This window comes from Belonocnema kinseyi, chromosome 2 (genome assembly GCF_010883055.1).
Source record: "Belonocnema kinseyi isolate 2016_QV_RU_SX_M_011 chromosome 2, B_treatae_v1, whole genome shotgun sequence".
Taxonomy (NCBI): Eukaryota; Metazoa; Arthropoda; class Insecta; order Hymenoptera; family Cynipidae; genus Belonocnema; species Belonocnema kinseyi.
Genome location: NC_046658.1, coordinates 83,629,821 through 83,650,459, shown reverse-complemented (window position 1 = coordinate 83,650,459; position 20,639 = coordinate 83,629,821). Strand labels below are relative to the sequence as shown.

At 26.3% G+C, this 20,639-nt stretch overlaps 3 protein-coding genes and 1 non-coding gene across 7 annotated transcripts in view; 1 reads left to right on the top strand and 3 right to left on the bottom strand.

The window, feature by feature from the left end:
• Nucleotides 1-6,486, bottom strand: part of LOC117168218 (serine-rich adhesin for platelets-like) — a 160,783-nt gene extending 154,297 nt beyond the window's left edge. The window contains exons 1-2 of one of the 2 annotated variants that reach the window (XM_033353701.1): nucleotides 6,348-6,486; nucleotides 5,227-5,673 (exon numbers count right to left, since the gene is read on the bottom strand). In XM_033353701.1, coding sequence (XP_033209592.1) covers nucleotides 5,227-5,605 — 379 coding nt within the window. In that variant the 5' untranslated portion in view covers nucleotides 5,606-5,673; nucleotides 6,348-6,486. Of the gene's footprint in view, nucleotides 1-5,226; nucleotides 5,674-5,771; nucleotides 6,019-6,347 lie in introns of those variants that run through there. The other variant, XM_033353700.1, reaches the window with a different exon arrangement.
• On the bottom strand, nucleotides 29-101 carry Trnaf-gaa. Its single transcript has one exon. It is a non-coding gene; the product is annotated as a tRNA-Phe (tRNA).
• A 76-nt stretch (nucleotides 6,487-6,562) lies between the features above and the next one.
• LOC117167332 (mitochondrial import inner membrane translocase subunit Tim9-like) lies at nucleotides 6,563-9,777 on the top strand. The gene is made up of 2 exons (XM_033352188.1): nucleotides 6,563-6,708; nucleotides 9,401-9,777. The coding sequence occupies exons 1-2, from the start codon at nucleotides 6,661-6,663 to the stop codon at nucleotides 9,626-9,628; spliced, it is 276 nt and encodes a 91-aa protein (XP_033208079.1). The 5' UTR covers nucleotides 6,563-6,660; the 3' UTR covers nucleotides 9,629-9,777.
• Nucleotides 9,778-9,792: 15 nt separating this feature from the next.
• On the bottom strand, nucleotides 9,793-19,545 carry LOC117167331 (G patch domain-containing protein 2). 3 transcript variants are annotated; one of them, XM_033352186.1, is made up of 5 exons: nucleotides 19,180-19,545; nucleotides 16,299-16,478; nucleotides 15,692-16,046; nucleotides 15,403-15,605; nucleotides 9,793-11,259 (listed from the first exon to the last, which is right to left on the bottom strand). In XM_033352186.1, the coding sequence occupies exons 2-5, from the start codon at nucleotides 16,459-16,461 to the stop codon at nucleotides 10,553-10,555; spliced, it is 1,428 nt and encodes a 475-aa protein (XP_033208077.1). In that variant the 5' UTR covers nucleotides 16,462-16,478; nucleotides 19,180-19,545; the 3' UTR covers nucleotides 9,793-10,552. The 3 variants fall into 3 exon arrangements, with proteins under 3 accessions (XP_033208077.1, XP_033208075.1, XP_033208078.1); XM_033352184.1 differs by having other exon boundaries at nucleotides 16,272-16,478; nucleotides 19,180-19,544; XM_033352187.1 differs by having other exon boundaries at nucleotides 9,794-11,259; nucleotides 16,305-16,478; nucleotides 19,180-19,544.
• Between the last annotated feature and the right edge of the window lie 1,094 nt (nucleotides 19,546-20,639).

The following is a 20,639-nucleotide window of genomic DNA, read 5'->3' as shown; positions in this document are numbered from 1 at the left end:
ATAAATAAATAAATAAAATTTAAAAAATTGCCGAAACCCGGGATTGAACCGGGGACATTTAGATCTTCAGTCTAACGCTCTCCCAACTGAGCTATTTCGGCTGATGCGAGTTGCCTCGATAGTGCCATACGAGGCATGACAATTTCATATTGTGATAATGACTCAAGGAAACTGATAAAGAAGTTGGAAAATACTCAAGAATGAATACGATTTTGTTTTCGAAAAAAATGGAATGATATAGAACTAATAAAAAGAGCCTTAATTGTAACCATAAAACATTTCACTCATTCTAAATTACAGGACGGCCAGCCTTCCAGAAAGTGGAAAGTGGCTAATTTTATTTAAAAAAGTGGCCGGAATTGTTATTGTTATATGCTTTTCAGCTGTTTGTATAGCAGTTATGGGTGGGATAACTTTTGACAGGAACTAGTTATAGTTATCGTCACCGTTTCAAAAGTTAACTTTATATTAGCTACTTTTGTAAAAAATTAACTAATACTAAGGAAAATTAATAAAGTTTTTTACAATAACAATCATATAATCATCATTTTTCTAATCCTAAATAAATATTATTGGAATTAATGTAAAAATAAACAAACTACAAAGGAACGATTTATTTGATACCACTCATAATCTCATATTAAACTACACAAAAATAGTGATTCTGCACAAATAAACTTTATACAGCAAAAATCTTTAAATTCCCTTGATATCATTATAATCGCTTGAAATTTCATTCAAATCCATGAAATTCTTTGAAATCTGTTAAAATCCATAGAAATCGTTGAGAGAATCCCTCAAAATCTTTGGAAATCCTAAACAACTCTTTAAAATCCCTCTATTTTTTTTATTTTTTAAATAAATTAAAATATTGAAAATACTTTGGAAATTTTTTAATTCCTTCATGTCTCTTGAAGTGGTCGAAATCCGTAAAAATCCCTTGAAATGAAATTTCGTTTATCCCTAGAAATCTTTGAAATCCCTTGATATCCTTGTACAGTCGATAAAACTCTTTAAATTTTGCGAATTTCCATGAAATTGTTTTCAAATCCCTTACAATCATTGGATACGTCTTGAAATTCTTTTAAAAGTCTTAAATTCTTGAAATTGTTGAAATCCGTTGATTTATTTGAAATCTTTTAAGTCTTTTAAAATCCTATATAACTCCTTGAAATCGGCCGAATCCTGTGAAATCCCTTGAAACAGTTTGAAATTCTACGTTAAATAGATAAACAAATGATTAGTTTGTATTTTCTCTATTTTTCGCATCATTTCTTTTAAAAGTTTAACATTATTTATTTCTGTACTGTTTTTCTTATAATAATTTTCTATGACGATTCTTCTAGATTCTTCTTCTAGATTCTTCTAGAATTATATTTTTACCAAGAAAATATTTTCATTTTGGATCAAATACAGTTGAATTGAACTAAAAAGGACGATTTATTTTAAACAAAATATTAAAATCCTGAACCAAAAGAGATTAATTTTCAACAAAAAATTTGAATTCTTAAAAAAAAGATTAAATTTCTTACAAATGAGATGAATTTGCAAATCTGTTTTATACAAAGTAGTTAACTTTTCAACCACGAAGATTATTTTTCTACCAAAAAAGAAAGATTTTAGAGAAATTATATGAATAAATTTTGAATTTTCAAATGTAAATATGAATTTACAACATAATAGTTCATTTTGAACCAAACAGTTGAATTTTCAACTTAGTAGTTAAATTTTTACTACAAAAAAAAATCATTTTTAAGCTAAAAAGATGAATTTTCAACAAATAATATCATGGTTGATATTTCACAATCAAAAACACATTTTTATTTAAAATAAATAACAGTTAAATTTAAACAATAAAGATGAATTTTTAACAAAATACTTGAATACTCAAGTAAAACAGATTAATTTTGAACACATTTTAATCAAGAAGATTTTTCAATAAAAAAAGAATAAAAATTGCATTCAAAACGCTTTATTTGAAAGTTCAAAATGAGAGCTTTATACAAAACAGCTGAATTTTCAATCGAAATGATTCATTTTCTAACAACAATGTGGATTTTCGACAAATTAAAACAATTCTCAACCAAATAGTTGAATTTATACTTGAAAATATCATATTTTATCCAAAAATTGAATAGTGAATTTTCAATTAAAAACGCGAATTTTCTACAAAACAGTGGAATTTTCAACCACGGAAATAAATTTTCAACAAAGTAGTTCAACGGTCGACTAAATAGTTGAATTTTCTACCAGATTGTTGAATTAAAAAAAAAATCGTTTATAATCGAAACAGATTAATTTGTAAGGCAAATGTTCAATAAACAAAAAGACTACGTAATTTATGCACGTCCTCTTCAGTATAATATAAATTCTTATTAAACTGGAACGATCCATCACAATTTTAATTTGAAACACAATGATTTTTAATGTTTTAAAGAGAAATTCCACGTCATATCATGTGAAGAATTTCATCTGTTGTTAGTACAGAGTTATTAATTGCTTAAAGTAACCTTTTTTACATTGAAGTAAAAAGAATCCTTTGATAGAACAATCATTTTCTCACTAAAGACATTGGTTATATTAGACTTAATCAACTTTTAATTAATATCAATCGAAATATTTTCTTTTCAGGTATATTAGTTTTTTATATCTTTAGTTTTTTCCTGCAAATAATCCCTGATGAGGTCTAATTTGCCCTCGAAACATGTTGGATCCCCAGCAGAATAAAAAGGATGGAGAAAGACAAAATGAGACGTTGGTTTTTGTTGAATTTTTCCTTTTTTCTCCCTCTTTTTTCATTGTTTATTTTTGTCTCTAATGAGCCGATAATTGATGTAGTTTGGAAGTCCGTTTTTTAACTGTGAATCTTTTTAATGCTTATTTCGCAAAAAATTATTCGTTGTTAAATAGATCTCTTTTCAATCTTAAATAAAACTCTAAAATAATTTCTGAAAATTACAAAAAATTTAAGAGATTATCAAAATTGACTAGATGTGACAACAAAGTTACTTGTTCAAAATAACTTGTAGCAGGCAATCCTTAACCGATTTTGGATTTTTTAAAGAAAATTTAAGCATTAAATTTTTAAGATATTTATTTGGCCTGATTTTTTAATTTTGTTCGGTTCAAACTTTTATGTTAATGCAAAGGATGAAGAAAAAGTCGAGACTTTATGCACGTGGGTAGTTAAAAAGCAAAAATAAAAATGGCATTGTTAAGTTAATTGTTATAAACAAATTAACTTAACAAATAGTCTACACTATGGATTTTTCGTTTGAAAAGTAAATTTTTGCGTTAAAATTATTTGCTTTCATCGAAAAAATAATACTCGATTATAAAAATTTGTGATCCGATATTTTTTATTAATTTCATAAATAAATTATGCAAACAAATACCTTGTGTGGATATTTTAAGGCTGAAATACATCGTTTTTTCTCTTAATTTTCCTTAAATGATGTCGCCAGTGATGTTTGATTATAGGAAATTATCATCCGATATTTTTGATTAATTTATAAAGAAATTATATATAGTTAAATTTATAACTTGGTCGTTTAGAGGTAGCAAAAATTTCCTTGTTTTGTCCTTAAAAAGCTTCAAAATTTTATTTAAAAATCTTGAAACATCTACATGTTGTTTTGCATTTATTCAAATTTTAAATTATTTTTGAACTTTTTTCAGAACTTCCAAACATCTTTTAAAATTATTTGAATTCTTCCTAAATTCCTTTTTGAAACATGAAAAATTAAAAGTCTGTCCTTATCTTCCAGACTCATTCTTGACAATTTTGGAAATCTTTTTAAATCTTTTTAAATATTCTCTTAAAATTATTTTTTAAAAATAAAAAGTAATTTTCAATTTTACTAGGAATCTTGAGAAAATGTTTTTTATTCTTTTAAAGTATTTTATATTTCTTAAAAAGCTTCTAAATTTTTCGTTCAAAATCTGAAAATATATATATCATTTCAAATTGTTAATTAATTTTGAATAAATTAAATTTGAGTAAATTAAATTTGTTGAAATAGAAGAATAAAAATGTTAACCTTCAAAGTTTTTTTTTGTTTAGTTTCGAATATTTCATTTATAGTAACTGATTTTACATCAACAATCAAATATTTATAAATATTAGGCAATTTTTATTTTTTATAATTTAAAAATTACAACATTTTTAATTTTAGACTAAAACAATATTTTAAATTTAATAAAAACCTTTAATTGTGAATCTAATATTTTGAAGTTATTTAAAAATGGAAAATAGTATATAATTTTTCAATCGGGCGTATACATTTGTTTCACTACTAAGACTTTATTCCAATTGAAACAGTTTAATTTTTAACGATAAAATCTGGAAATTCTGGAGCTTCGAACTGATTACGATTCGTCTTATAAAATCAATTATTATTTACTTACTAAACCCTAATGCATAGTTCAATTAGAAAAATTATTATAATTTATATTCACGAAAAATGTTTGTATAAAAAAATGTACGATTTCAAACGTTTCTAATTTTTAAGTCTTTAAAACTACATTTTAAAATTCTTTGAATGAAAATGTACACTTGAAGTTTGAAATCCAAAATCAAAAATTGGGAAGTGGAATATTTTACGATTACGCATTATAAACTGAATGATATCATAATTGAAAAAGATAAAAATTCAACTGATTATTCAAAAAAATGTTGAAATCAAATTTAGACAGATTTTTTTCAATAAAAATTTGTTAAATTCACGGCCAAAAAATAAATGCAGTAATTTCCCTCTCTCATAAAATGACCATTTCCCCGGTCTAGCGGCCACTTTCAGAGGCCAAAAAACTCTGTTTTTTTATGTTATATGTCCATAACTATTGACGAAAAATTTTCTGATAGGAATTCACTCTGAAAAAATCCGAATCTGATTCAATCCATAACAAACTTTTAATCCAAACTCAAAATCGATAATTATAATAATATAATAAATATAAATAATAATATAATAATAATAATAATTAATAATCGATTAATAATATTAAAAATAAAATTAATAATAAATTAATAATTAGTAATTGGATTAATTTTGAACGGATTTGGATCGACCGAAATGTAGAATTTTATCGGATTAGTTCGGGGCGATTCGGATCCAGATTTCGGAATAAATTCCAATCAGAAAATGTCGCCAGGGTTGAGTTTTTGATTCGTAAAAGAAAATGGGCTTGATATAATTTATAATATTATTCAATTATTGAAATTACCATCGTCTCTGCTCCGTAAAGATTCTTGGGCTCTCCACTCGCTAATTTCTTTCCTTAATAAAAATACCGCCTCAGCAATTTCTCTTTCAGTGTTGGTTGTCGATGGCGTTGACACGCTCTCACTCTTTTCTGCAAAATCTGCAACTTTATATTCCTTAGCTGGCTTTTGCAAGGAGGGCATTTTTCGTTGAGCACTTTGTACACCTTTCGAAGGAACACTTTTTGATGGGTTGAATTTATTATATGAAAGTGCATTTTTGTTCGGTTTTTCAGTCTTTTTCGAATGCAAAAGCAAAGGTTTCTTATTTCGAGTCGTGGCTTCATTACTTGCTAATCGTGTTTGTGTGGACTTAGGAAGAATTTTTCTATTTTTTTGCATTTTTAGTCAATGTCGAAACAGGAATTTGATTCATTTTATCTCTTCGATCGGATTATGATTCGTCGGATCTGAAATGTAAATAAATCGCAATATAAATTTTCTTCCTTTTCATTTTAATATTCAATATATAGAAAAGACGTATGTACTTATAGAAAATATCACAAACCTATTTCGTTATGGGGTATAAATATTGATACAGTAATTATAAAATAAAGAAGTAGAAAAACTAAAAAATGATCTTCAGCCACTGTCAGAAGTAGAACGAAGAATTTTGTGGGTAACATTTTCAAATACAACAAATTTAATTCAAAACTAGGAAATTTCGAGAAATTTAGGTGTCTGACAGCTACGCAAAGTCGTTTAAACTTTTTTCTCAAAAATGCGGAAACAATTTTTTAAAGACTGTATATACTTTTATGGGAAATTGCCGCCTGTCACCTGTCGACGCTTTCGATATCGAACATCTGCTAAAAATTACTCGATCTAACGGTTACGAGGAGTTTATTTGAACGAACCGCCACCGGAAAAGTGGGAAAAATAAACAGACATAACCTTAAAACCAAAAAAAGCTATGCCATGAAACATGAAAAATGATATGGATTTCCACAAAAACGTCAGAAACTATTCAAGGGATTACAATATATTCATTTTTTTCACCAATATTTTGTGCTAAATGTCCTATAAAATTGAATCATTCTTGTTGATAAAACACACATCTTTTGGAATCGAAACATCTACTTACCACGAAATTAAAGTCGAAAAAACGAGAAAAAAACACTTTTGCACCACTTAAAACACTATAAACTTGATACAAACACGAAAACTGCTTCCTAATGACAAGAAATGATTCGAATTTGTTGTTGTTTACAATTCTTTAGACGCAGGTGTTCTCAAAATTGAGCAGCAATTTTTCTACGCGCAGCTTTTTGGTTTTATGACCGCACCGCTGTGAGCAGACGAAGTTTTCTAACCTCAAAATAGCAAACTCGACGTGTGGTGACAAAAAAGTTCAAATTTAAGAATAAATTTGCATGAGGATTATCTAGCTTAACAAAATGGCAATGCAACTTCCATCAAATGTGGGATCCGAGGAAATTAAGACAGTTCGTACTTCTTTATTTAAAATGATTTAACATGTTTTTAGAGGTTATGTTTTGTACTTTTTCTAAACTGAAATTTATGAATGTTTTTAATCTTTCTTTTTTAGTATTTTAGGTTTTATTAAATTCGTTTTTAAATTATTTAATCTATATGCAAATGAAACACGTGTTTTAAGATACATAAATTCAAAAACCTGAAATTTTGTCTGCATATTTATAAATCATTGCAAATTTAGAGCATTAGACTTGAGAGTTTACGTTATTTAAATAATTTTTTAAGATTTTACGTCAATTTTATACATTATTTATGACAATCATTTTTTGTATAAATACTTAGGGTTTTAATGACAAATTTAAGCCGTTTTTAGGGTGGGCGCTGGGCTCGGAAATGACGGGAAAACTGAATCAGTTTACTAAATAATTAATTTTTAATCATTATTAATTCATGATAAAATAAGATATAATTACTATTAATTCTAATCGTAATTATAAAATTTTTAACTTACCAAATTTTATATCTTGTGTCTTCATTTTCAAGCTCAAATTTTCAATTTAAATCATTTTAAAATGCAGTTTTGGAGACTTAATCGGATGAAAATTAATTTGCCAAAATATTATTTATCAATGGCAACCCGTTTACGAAAAAATCGAATTCAAAAGAATGCATGTATTAGAATTTTTATTTATCAAATTCTCATGTAAAATTATGTAAATATTACATTTTTAACTCTTTTTAAAAATATAAAATTCGGCATTTTCTTTCATTTTCAACTGTTGAAAACTTAATATTAAATTTTTCCCAGTTTTACCTGTTAAAACTTTAATAAAAAGCGAATTTTGTATAAAAGACAACTGTAAAAATGTCATATTTATAGTATTTTACAAAAAAATGTAATAAAAATTTTAATACAGAAAAAAAGATTTAAAAAGTCTATTTTGTTCGCAATCAGATTGTCATTGTAAAATAATGTTTTGATCCATTCAAATTCGTGCAATTGACTTTCAGATATGGAATTTATGAGATTAAACAAAATCCCAACTCTGATAGTCTACTTGTTAAACAGTTAGGAACTTAAAGCATTTGAAATTGAAATTTTTGACAAAAAAAAAGTTTTTAATTGATCAACTGTAAATATAAAAAATAATTATTTCTTAATTTGAACTGTAGTTCGAGTATTAAAGATTGAACAATAATTAACTTTACAAGACAATTTTGATTTGGTTTAAAAATAAAAAATTTACAATGTTAGCGTTGAAAATTGAATTGTTTCAATTCTAAAACTTTAGTATATTAAAATAAGTAAAGTAACTTAACGCTTTTATTCAAATTCGAATTGGGCCAGCCTAAAATATTCTAGCTTTAACACATTGCATACAAAAATTTACATAAAAAAGAGAACATTTCTTTAGTATTTTTAAAAATATTTGAATGTTCGTTCAAAATGAGCAATTATAAATCAAATATTAATAGTATAAAATCTTCAACTGAATTGTTCGAAATAGTCTCGTATCGTGAAAGTTTCAGAGTTAATTTAAACTTTGTAAGTTACAATTTTAATTGTTAAATCTTTAATTTGTAAGTGAAAGTATGGAAATTCGATATATAAATAATAATTGAACAATTATTAATTTAAAATGACTTAAAATAAGAATAATTTAACTTCTAATTGAAAAAGTGTACCTTTTAAAAAGAATATAATCGTTTAATTTTTATATCTTAAAATTACTTAAATGATACAATTTTGAATATTTATAAATTAGAGTATTGAAATGAAAATGATAACGTGAATTTTCAAAATTTTTACCAGAAGTATTTAAACTATTCAATGTTGAGAAATTCTAAATGTGAAATTTTGCAATTTAACGGTATTTGAATTAAATGAATTTGAAGTTCAATTTTGATTACTTTAAATGAAAAAAATTTAATGGTATAAGAACCATACTAAATATTCCGAAACTTGCCTCTAGGTATTGCCTCACGGTATTGTCAACAACATTACAAAATGTCCTTCGATTCTTTCTGAAGTTACGTTTTTTGCACCAACTAAGTCGCTCCGTAAAAAGAAATCTTTATTTTATGTTACAAATCACCGTACAAATTACGGAGCTAATTCCGTGATCTCCAGAATTTGCTGTGAGGCCAATTCGTTTATAATAAATCGTAACAACCAGCTCGACCTTTTTAACACAACTGCATATCAATTCAGAAGCTCTGTGCGAAACACGATTTACAGCCGCGGCGGTTCTAGCCTTTCGAATACCTCTTACTTAGATTTAACCGTTATTTTTAGTTAGTAAGTTTATATGTACCAAAGGGGTTTACCCATACACTGATTTAAATAAATAAATAAGAGTTCAAAATTTTAAGTTTCAATGACCGTGAAAACATTTTCACTAACCGGGAAAAATCAACAAGTGCTTTTCCTCGTTTAAAACAGCCACCCTGCATATTTACCGTTAAAAAAACTAAACTAAAACCTTAAAAGAATTTACAATTTTCAATAGAAAGATTCAAAACATTGTTTAGCCACGAATAAATAGCATACAATTTTGTTTCTAGGAAGATTGAGATTTTCTTTGTTTCAATATTTTATTTCCGATCGTTAAAAGTATTGTCGAAAAGACCGGACAAAAATTTTCTATGGAATATTTTTGCCCTCGGGTATTTTTTCAATATTTTATTTTCACTTTATAGTTTCGGGAATTCCTGATGAACTACAATAAACTCTCCGAAATTTGCTTTGTGGACTGCATCAGTGATTTTACGAGTCGTGATATTAAGGAGAAAGAAGAGAAATGCGCCCTCAATTGCATGGAAAAATACTTGAAAATGAATCAGAGGATTTCCCAAAGGTTTCAGGAATTCCAAATGATCGCTAATGAAAATGTAATGGCAGCGGAAAAAAAACTGGCCCAACATTAATTGAAGCCCTTCCTTATAAACTTAAGTTAACCTACTGTAATTTTTGTCTTCTAGAATTATAAAAAATGTACATTAAAACCTCTGATTGTATATTTTCGTTTATTTCAATTTACTAATGATATAAGTACATTTAAAGCTTATAATTGTTACGAAAAAAAAGTATAAATAGAGCAATGTTCCAAAACGACAATATATTATTGAAATAATATACCAATAAAGGTTTGTCTACTTTACAGACCCTTTTTATATAATTGAACACTCAGTTTTATAAACTATGTAGTTAATTACTTTTCTACAGTCTTCACGAATTCATTAAATTTTTGGAAAGAGTTATTTAAATATATATATAATTTATCTTTAACTCAATTCATTGGGTAACCTATTCTCAACGTTAGGTTCACACTATTGCAGTTTGAAAAAGCTGTTCATCAATCAGCAATCATTTTTTCATCATGAAAAAATTTTATATCCAAACTGCACATCAAATGCTAGTTTAATTCGTTGTTGTGCAATGTTGTGACCGCTGGATACAAGAAATGCTATTCCACTTTATAATCTTTCCCGAAAAGTTAAACTTTTTTTATAAAAATATCGGTTGCCTTTGGAAAGAAATACGTTCTCTGACAAGTTAATTATTCGCCAAATTTTGACACGATCTAAACATTCCCCATTTTTAACATTTATTGAAATAATCTCCCCATTTGGAGATTTTCTCTTGTGAACGACAGTTCAGTATATTGTAAAGATAAATATTTGAAGAAACACGTAATCTATCAGTTCTTAAAAAATTTCGAATTAAAACTAAAATAACGTTTAGTTCTCCTACGATTAATTGCTGACTTTATAATCCTCTAATCTGGAAATTAAAGTACTTTTCCAAAAAAAATATCTCCTAAAAAAGCTTTGCAGATGAACTGCATTAATCTAACTAGACTTTGAATGCCCAAAATTGTGAAACCTCGGTTTGGCTTGAACATCAACTCCAGCAATATGAGAGTTCCACTCAAATTGCGGAAGTTTAGTCAAATTTTGCATGGACCCAACAATATTGTGTGCCGGAATCTGTGAATTGCAACTCGGGCCTGAAATTTGTAAATCTTGATTCTGCATCGAGGAATCCGGATTGGGAGAATTCGGCGGTGTTTTCCTCAGTCGCTTGTAATCAGAGAACCTGTTGAGAGACACTTGGTCAACGCAGATAGCCTGGGTGGTGTGTCGAGTTTTGTACAAAATTGGACAGCTTAAATCGCCTTTGAGACTCAGACTGTAAAGATTAGCGAGTCGACGCAGTTTTTCGCGTTCTGGTTGGTGCATTGGATGCAATTTCAATTCGCTTTGATTCGGATCTTGCAAGAATCTGGATACTTTTTCGTTGGCAGAAGTTATTATTGAGTATCCAGGTTTATTATCAACGTGTCGACGACCAGCGCGGATTTCTCGCCCATTTATTCCATCACGAATCCATTGAATTCTTTGTTTGTATGATTTTCTGACTTCGTCGCTTAGATGCTCGAAACTTCCGTGAAGAATTGCTTGGAAAGTAGGATCTGTTGCTACTTTATCTTCGCTAATACTTTCCGTATCATCCCACCAACTTGATTCTCCGATCCAGTCGGATTGCTCATCATCGCCTGGGAAGTGAGACGCTTATTAGATAGAGTTATTTGGCTTAATTTCGTATCAATCATACGATGAGTTAACTACTCGACTATTTACTGTTTATCAGATTTCAAAAACTTCACAGCAATTGTAAAGATTCGAAAAGAAATAGAACAAAATACAAAATAGATAAAAAATTCTGAAAGAATTCTAAGATTTCAATATATTTTTCAAGGTTTCAATAAAGCAAAAAGATTTTTAATATTTCAGAAGACTTCGCATATATTTCAAATACTTCAATGACTTAACAAGATATTTTTTAATATTTCAAAGATCCCGAAAGCAATCAAAAGATATCAAAGGTTCCCAGTCATTTTAGAAGATTACAAATGCTTTCGCAAATATTCAAACACATTTCAAAGGTGTCAATGATTTCACCAAATATTTTTTAAGATTTTGTAAATTGGAAAAATTAAAAAGTTTTTTAAATATTTCCAATTATTTCAGAAGATTTGAATGTTTCTAAGGCAGCTAAAATTTTTGTTTAAAGATTTATTTCAGAAGATTTCAAAGCATTTCACACGATTAAAATTTTTTTTTAAGATATAGAAGAATTCAAAACATTTCAAATACAACCAAAATGTCAATGATTTCACAAAGATTAAAAAAAAAAAAACATGTAATATTTAAATCATTTCACCTAACATTTTTCAATAACTTAATGATTCTAAAATATTTGAATGATTTCAAAATATTAGAAACTATTTCAGAAGATTTCGCAGAGTTTGAATACTTCAGTGATTTCACTAAAATTTCAATGATTTTACAAGATATTTTTCAATATTTCAAATATTCCGAAAAACTTTAAAATATTTCAAAGTTTCCAAATCCTTTTAGAAGATTATAAAGATTTCGCAAATATTTCAACAAATTTTAAAGGTGTTAATGATTACCAAATACTTTTAAAGATTTCAGAACTTAGAAAAGATTATAAAGATTTTTAAATACTTCGAATTATTACAGAAGATTTCAAATATTTCAATGGTTTCATAAATTATTTCAAAGTATTTCACAAGATTAAAAAATTTGAAAAAGATATAGAAGAATGCAAAACATTTCAAAGACTTAGAAAATATTACACAACAAAAATGTCAATAATTTCACAACAATTTCAGAAGATTAAAAAAATTTGAATGATTTTACCTAATATTTTCCAAATAAATCAAGGATTCCAAAAGAATTGAATGATTTCAAAATATTTAAAACCACACATTTCGGAAGATTTCGCCGAGTCAAAATAATTGACATTTTTGTTTTGTAATATTTTTTAACAATTTCTGACAATATTTCTCAATATTTCAGATTCATAAAAATTTCAAAGAATTTAAATTGTTTCAGAAGATCTCGCAAAGATTTAATAGGTTTAAACATATTTCGAATCATTTCAGAAGATTTCGAAAAAAATTCTCAGATTTCACCACAAAGCTTTCAAAAAATTTCAAACATTTTAATTATTTTACAATGATTTTAATAATTTAAAAAAATTGTTTGAAAGATTCCAATGATTTCACAAAGATTTTCCAGATTTCAAATGATTTCAGAAGATTAAAAATATTTCAAAGATTTGACAAAGATTTAAATGACTTCACTGAATAGTTTTTAATAATTCAAGGATTTTAAAACATTTCAAGACTTCCAAATATTGTCAAAGATTTCGCAAAATTTTCAAATTTTTCTAAAAACATTTTTCAATATTTCGAAGATTCCAGAAAATTTCGAAGTATTTAAATTATCTTTAAAGATTTTACAAGTATTTCAAAGGTTCAATAGAAATCAAAAGATTACACAAATTTTTAAATATTTAAAGGATTTCGAAAAATTACACAACGAAAATTTCAGTAATTTCACAAAGATTTTAAAATTATTTAAATTATTTCAGAAGCATTCGCTAAGATTCCATAGGTTTAAAAACATTTCAAATAATTTTAAAGATTTTCTAAATATTTCACAACAAAAATTACAAATATTTCAATGATATCAAAAATAAATTTAAAGATATCAAAGATTAAATTTTTTTAAGATTTCAGAAGATTTCGCTGATTTAAAAGATTTCAATGATTTTATATAAATTTGAATGCTTCTAAAAGCCGCTCAAATATTTCTAAGATTTGAAAGACTTATTTCAACTTATTTTAGAAGATTTAACTGATTTCACAAAGATTTTAAAATATTTCAGAATATTAACAATATTTCAATTTCATAAATATTGGAATGATTCTAAAATCAGATAAAATATTTCCAAGATACTCAAGATTTACTTCAAATGATTTAAAAATATTTCAATGCTTACATAAAGATTTAAAAGAATTCACAAATTTTCAAAAAATATTTCAATTATATCACAGAATAAATTTCAAAACTGTAAAAAAAAAAGATTTGAAAGATTTAAAAATATTTTAGAATAAACGTAGCTGATTTCAAATATTTAAATGATTTCATAATAATTTGAAGGATTCTAAAAGCAGCTGAAATATTTCTAAAACTTTACAGATTTATTTCAACTTATTTTCGAAAATTTTAAAGACTTCAATGATTTTACAATGATTTCAAAGTATTTCAGAAGATTAAAAAAATATTTCAATTATTTTGGAGATTTTAATGATTTCAACTTATTTTAGAAGATTAAACAAACTTCACAAAGATTTCAAAAACCTAACCGAAATCAAAAGATTACACAGATTTTTCAATATTTCAATGATTTCGAAAAGATTACACAACGAAAATTTCAATAATGTCACAAAGATTGAACAAAGATTTAAAAAAAAATTTCAGAAACTTTCGCTAAGATTTCAAAGGTTTAAAAACATTTCAAATAATTTTAAAGATTTTCCAAAGATTTCACAACAAAATTTATATTATTTCAAAGGCTTCAACTATTTTCGAAATATTTCAATATCACAAAATAATTTTAAAGATTTCAGATTTACATTTTTTAATATTTCAAAAGATTTAAAAAGATTTCACGGATTTAAATGATTTTATAAAAATGTGTATAGTTCTAAAAGCAGCTGAAATACTTCGAAGACTTTAAAGATTTATTTCAACTTATTTTAGAATATTGTAAAGACTTCAATGATTTCAAAGTATTTCAAAAGATTAAACAAATATTTCAATTATTTTATAGATTTTAATGATTTCACCAAATATTATTCCAGATTTCTAAGATTCGAAAGGATTTACAATTTTATTTAAATATTTCAACTTATTTTAGAAGATTAAACAAATTTCACAAAGATTTCAAAAATTTAACAGAAATAAAAAGATTACACAAATTTTTTAATATTTCAAGCATTTCGAAAAGATTACACAACGAAAATTTCAATAATGTCACAAAGATTTTAAAGGTTTCAAAACATTTGAATAATTTTACATAGATTTAACAGCAAAATTGATAATATTTCAAAGGCTTCAACTACTTTCCAAAGATTTCAATATCACAAAATAATTAAAATTTTTTTTAAGATTTCAAAAGATTTAAAAAGATTTCACTGATTTCAAATACTTCAATGATTTTATACAAAATTTGAATGATTCTAAAAGCAGCTGAAATATTTCTAAGATTTGAAAGCATTATTTCAACTTATTTTAGAAGATTTAAAGATTTTAAAAAGATCAAAAGATTTCACAAATATTCAAAGATGTCAAAACTTCGAAAAGATTAAACAACGAAAATTTTAATGATTTCAGAACGATTTTAAATTATTTCAGAAGATTCAACAAAGATTTATTAAAATTTTCCAATCATTTTAAAAGATTTCAAATTATTTTAGAAGATTTTGCAAAGACTTCACAACGAACATTGGAAAAAATGTCACATATTTTAAAAGGGTTTTAATTATTTTATAAAGATTTTTAAGATTTTCAAAATAATATTTTTTTAAAATATTTAATATTAATTCAAGAATTTCACAAAATATTTTTAAATATTTCAAAGATTACAAAAGATTTAAAGATATTTCAGAAGAAGATTTAGCAAAGATTTCCAGGGTTTTTAAATATTTCAAATAATTTAAAAAAGATTTCACGAAGGTTCGTAGACGTGATTTCAAGAGTGATAAATCCCTCAGAATGATCCAATTTTTTTTTTATTTTCTCTAAAGAATCGTAATTTTTACCTTCACGATCTTCATCGTTGGTCACGATTCCTGCTTCCGAATCGCTAGAAGAAATACTGGAACTAGATACACGCGAACAGTCCATTGCATCCTCACCTCGAACTTTTTCCCTATTCTTCGATTTTGAAGCACGAGATGGTTTCGGAGAACGCATTTCGCAATCAGTTGATCGCTCTCTGCAGGATCTTTTCCTTTTTCCACACCTGAAAATTGAATTAAATTTATCGTGCTACAAAATATGCCCTGTTTTGTATTCGAAATACATAAAGATCAACTGAAATTAACATACCATATTGCTCCGTATCTGTTTTCGCAATCATTTCTAAACACTCGTTTCTTTTTACCAACTGAACTTGAAATAATTGTAACTGCTTGCGATGTTGACGGATTCGAATCAGAGTCAATAGCCATTCTCTTAAACTTCCTTTTGCGCCTGGTATTGGTTCTTGGCATGAAATTTTCATTTACAGAATCGCTCTCAAAGTTGCTGGCATTATTCAAATTAGAAAAGCGAGCGAATCGTTTTGTGTGATTTGTATCATCGCTGTCGGACTGATATTTAGAAGAGGAAGCATTTTTAGATATCCTTAAATCACAAACGGAAGATGAACTGTCGTCCGAATGTTTATTGGCACTTATCGAGGCTGGAAAGAAGACTTGTGTTAATTCTAATCTAGTGACAGATATCGATTCCTAAATGAAGTATTATTGCTTTTTCGAAATATTAAACTGAATATTGGAAATTTCAACTCATAAATATAAAGCCAAAAGAAAATTTCGTACTTCAAGTATGATAATACGAAAATGTTATATTCAGTTTCGAGATAGCAAAAAATTAAAAGGCTATAGAAATATTAAAGTTTACATACTTTTCATAAGATTGAAATCGCCCTTACACTTACGAATATTTCCCGTGGAACGAGCTCGCCTTCTAATCCCCCATCTACGTCTTACATTTGCACTGTTACTACTTTCCTCAAGTGCCAATGTTAAATCATGTACGAGAGCCTCCATTTTTACTCTTAAATCCACTGGCACTGTTTTTAGAACACGCTCCATTTGAAAGTAGATTTAGTCTGTGAAGAAAATTTAAAAAAATCTAATTGACAGGCTACTAAAAAGAGAGCACAATTTTTTATAATAACCGGGTTTGTAACAATTAATGAAACAATTCTTTCTTTAATTGGTAATTAATAAAATAAACCTACTGATCTGTTATATATCATCAAAATATTTTATATACTTTATATAGCTCTTGAAAAAAATAGAGAAATGATAAAAAAACATCACCAAGAAATTGCACCTAATTTTCTATGGTCTTGAACTTCACGTTGAAATTCAAAACTTCCATGAATATTTAATTATAAATTAGTTTCAATTATTAAAATTTCAAAAGATTATCCGATGAGACATATCTTTCCATGTACCTATAACTTCCCAATACAAAGAATATATCGATTCATCCTAGCATTATCAGGGTTGATAAAAAATCTCTATTTCAAAATTATACGACTTTCCCTGACCAATTTTTCACTTCACTGACTTTCGTATAGGCATACAAACAACCTTACACCTAGAGGAAAAATAATGTTGTTGCAAAACATATTTATCTAAATCTATTTTAAACAATTTCTGTATCAACAATCATGCAGGATTTTATAAGGGGTCATACAAAAATTACATAAAATACATAAAATTTCAACCAAATAGTTGAATTTTAAACTACAAAAAAAATCATTTTGTATCAAAAATTGAAAAATTAAATTTTCAGTTGAAATAGATAATTTTCAACAAAGAAAAAAAATTTCAAAAAATTAGTTCAACTAACCGAAAAAACGGTTACCATTCGATAAGGAAAACATAAATTCTTAACTAAAAGTGTAATAGTTATATTCAAACAAAAAACATTTTAATCTTCAATCATAAACAGTTGAATTAAACCAAAAACTACGAGATTCCAACAAATTAATTAATAATTAAAAATATTAATGAAATATTAATTTTTAAACGAAAAACAGGATTTTCTAATAATAAGGCTGAATTTTCAACCACAAATGATTTTTCAGTCAATAAAAAAATTTTTGCGAAAAAGTTAAGTTTTGAATCAGAAATGCGATTTTTTTATAGTTTAATTTTTAACTAACCAATATGAACTTTCTAAAAAATTAATTAAATTTTGAACCTAAAAATACGAATTTTGAACCAAATTAATTAAATTTCAACTAAAAAACATAAATTCGAAGCAAAAATGGAATAGTTTCATTGTCTGTTAAAAAAATAGTTTTTAATTTATAAAAACGAATTATCAATAAAATAGTTGAATTTCCAACCAAGCAAAATTAATTTTTGACCAAAAACATGAGAAAAGACAAGCTTTAAATTTTAGTTAAAAAAACAAAGTTTTAATTTGAAAAAATAACTATTTTTAACCGAAAGAAAACTCATTTTCAACAAAAGATTAATTTTCTACGAAAAAGACTAATTTTTTTTTAAAAGCCGAGAAGATTATTATTCTACCACATTTTCAGGAAAATACAGGAACTTACCCAATAGTTGAATTTTTGACTAAAGAAGATAAATTTGCAACCAAACGTGGAATAGTTAAATTTGAAGTATTTTTGTTTTAAATTTTTACAGTTAAAATGATTAATCGTCAAACCACAAAATGAATTTTTAACAAAGCAATTCCAACTTAATAATTGATACGTCAAAAAAAAAAAGATTGTAATTTTAAACCAGAAATAGTTGAATTCGACCAAGAAAGACGAATTTTCAATAAAATAGTTGTATCCTGAACTCAAACTGATTAATTGTCAATCAGTTATGAATTTTAACCCAAGAAGATGCAATTTAAATGGAAACAGATAAATTTTCAACAAAACAGTTTATTTTTTAATAAAAAGTCAGTTTTCAGTCATGAAAGTAAAAAATTTCAGAAATATTGTAAAATTAGCAAGCCGAAAAGATGCATTTTTTACAAAACAGTTGAATTTTGAACGGAAAAATATAAATTTTCAACAAAAGTATACATTTTCAACAAAAAAGTTAATTTTCAACTAATTAGTTGAATTTTCAGTCAAAATAAAGAATGAATTTCCAACAAAAATTTGATGTTTTAATAAAAATTATTTTTCAACCAATAAAGAAAAAAATGTCAACCATTTTGTAAAATTTGCAAGCCGAAAATATGCATTTTTACAAAACAGTTGAATTTTTAACGGAAAAATATGAATTTTCAACAAAAAAGTTAAATTTCAACTAATTAGTTTAATTTTTAGCCAAAATAAAAAATGAATTTTCAAGTCGAAAATATATTTTTTTAAACAATGAATAAAACTGATAAAAATGAAGGATGAATTCTCAACAAAATATGAAATATTGACATTTCAAACAAAAAGGATTTAAATTTTAAACAAAAACTACTTGAATTCATAAAAAAAGACGAATTTGTAACCAAAAAGAATGATATTTAAACAAAATGTTTGAATTTTCAAATAATAATAAAATTAACTTCTATTTCAGTTTGATCAGGTTTTCCCTGACCTGACGCACACTGCTGATTATTTTGAGTGTCGATTATAAAACAAGATGACTTGAATTCAAATAATAGGTTATAAATCATTCACTCTGACGTAAAATGGAGAACCGATTGATCGATACTAAACAAAGGCAATGAACCTAGTGCATATAAAAGTATAAAAGGAAAATCGAGAACGCTCTCATGACATCCCGGACTCCGACATTCTTCGGAAACAAAAACAAAAAATTAACACTGACCTTACGTGTAGAATTATTCACAGCCGACCATGACTCCAGAACATATGCTTTGTTGACATATAAACGAACAAGCGAATGATAAAAGTAGGCAATCAGCCGTGTCTCAACCTGCGATACTCCTTTGGGTTCTTAGATATAAATATTAAAACTGTTTTCTCTTTTTGGCGTGACACAATTACGCAGTAGTACGTACGCAAACACATGCCTATGTATTAAGGTAGTTCTGTCATTTCCGCGCTGCTTTTTAAATTCTAAAATTAGGAATTCCCATATCTTGCAAAAAAATCAAATAAACTACCCCATGGGAAATCGTGTTAAGGTGAATTAGGGTTAATTACTCATTTATTGGAGGATATGCACGTTCAGTACAGGTATATATATGTATTTATTAGTTAATTATAAATACAGAAGTTTCGTCCAAGGGGAAAATATGTGCAAATGTTCTGCGCATATTAGGTATTTCTTGTTGGGTGGGAGAAATGTAAGATGTCTGCACGCCGAGGGCCAAACAATAATACCAATAACATGGGACAAGACAAATTTTTAAATTTTATTTATGATATAATTAATCATTTTATTCATTTTGATTTTCCAATTAAAAAAACAAACTAATTTTTCACTGTAAGTGAATCTAAATATTATTGTTCAAAAACTATTAAATAATGAAATCGTTACAAAAAAAATCGATTTTATTATTTAATTAAATAGCTTTTAGAAAATAAAAATGAAATTCAAATACACTTACGGCACTCTTGGTAGGTAATCACTTTTTTCCAAGGAATTATAAAAATCAAGTTTCGTATTATATAATCTATGTAACTATATTATTGTATGGCCCTCGGCATGCAGACATCTTGCCAGCTAATGCCACAACGTGAAATATATTTCCCTCTTCTTTTGAAAATCAAAACTGACTGTCCTCTACTTTTTCCATTTATTATTTTTTAGCACAAGCGTAATTTTTAAAATACTTTTTATGTCCCTTGAAATCCTGAAATATTATTTTACTTTCGAAATTGCAGACTTCTATAAAATTGAACAAAATTAAAATATAATTTCCTTTTTTTTTTAATATAAAACTAAAATCTCGAACAATTTCAAATTACACGGATCACATTGCGTCCTATTTTTATCTAATACTTTTTTTCTAAAAATTCATAAGTAACCTAACGCCGAGAATTTTTACCCCTTTTTCATAATTTTAGAATTTGTCAATTTTGTCGATTTGAAGGGCATCGATAATAAAGAAATTAAATTCTCTACAAAAAATTAAAATTTGACATTTTAACCAAGAAATATTTTCCATCCAAAATGTTAAATTTCGAAGCAAAACGATATATTTTGTTAACAAATAAATAAACAAAAAAAAGTTGAATTTTTAACCCTGAAATATGAATTTCCAAGAAAAAATGAAATTTTATACTAAATAGTTGAATTGTCTACGAAAATAGTTAAATTTT

Bases quoted from the DNA above. Each gene is read 5' to 3' on its own strand.
- LOC117167332 (XM_033352188.1), top strand. From the start codon at position 6,661: ATGGCAATGCAACTTCCATCAAATGTGGGATCCGAGGAAATTAAGACA. The intron at 6,709-9,400 runs GTTCGTACTTCT...TTCACTTTATAG, and splicing joins GATCCGAGGAAATTAAGACA to TTTCGGGAATTCCTGATGAA.
- LOC117167331 (XM_033352184.1), bottom strand. From the start codon at position 16,461: ATGGAGCGTGTTCTAAAAACAGTGCCAGTGGATTTAAGAGTAAAAATG. The intron at 15,606-15,691 runs GTATGTTAATTT...TTCAATTTTCAG, and splicing joins AACAGATACGGAGCAATATG to GTGTGGAAAAAGGAAAAGAT. The intron at 11,260-15,402 runs GTAAAAATTACG...CTCACTTCCCAG, and splicing joins CAACGATGAAGATCGTGAAG to GCGATGATGAGCAATCCGAC.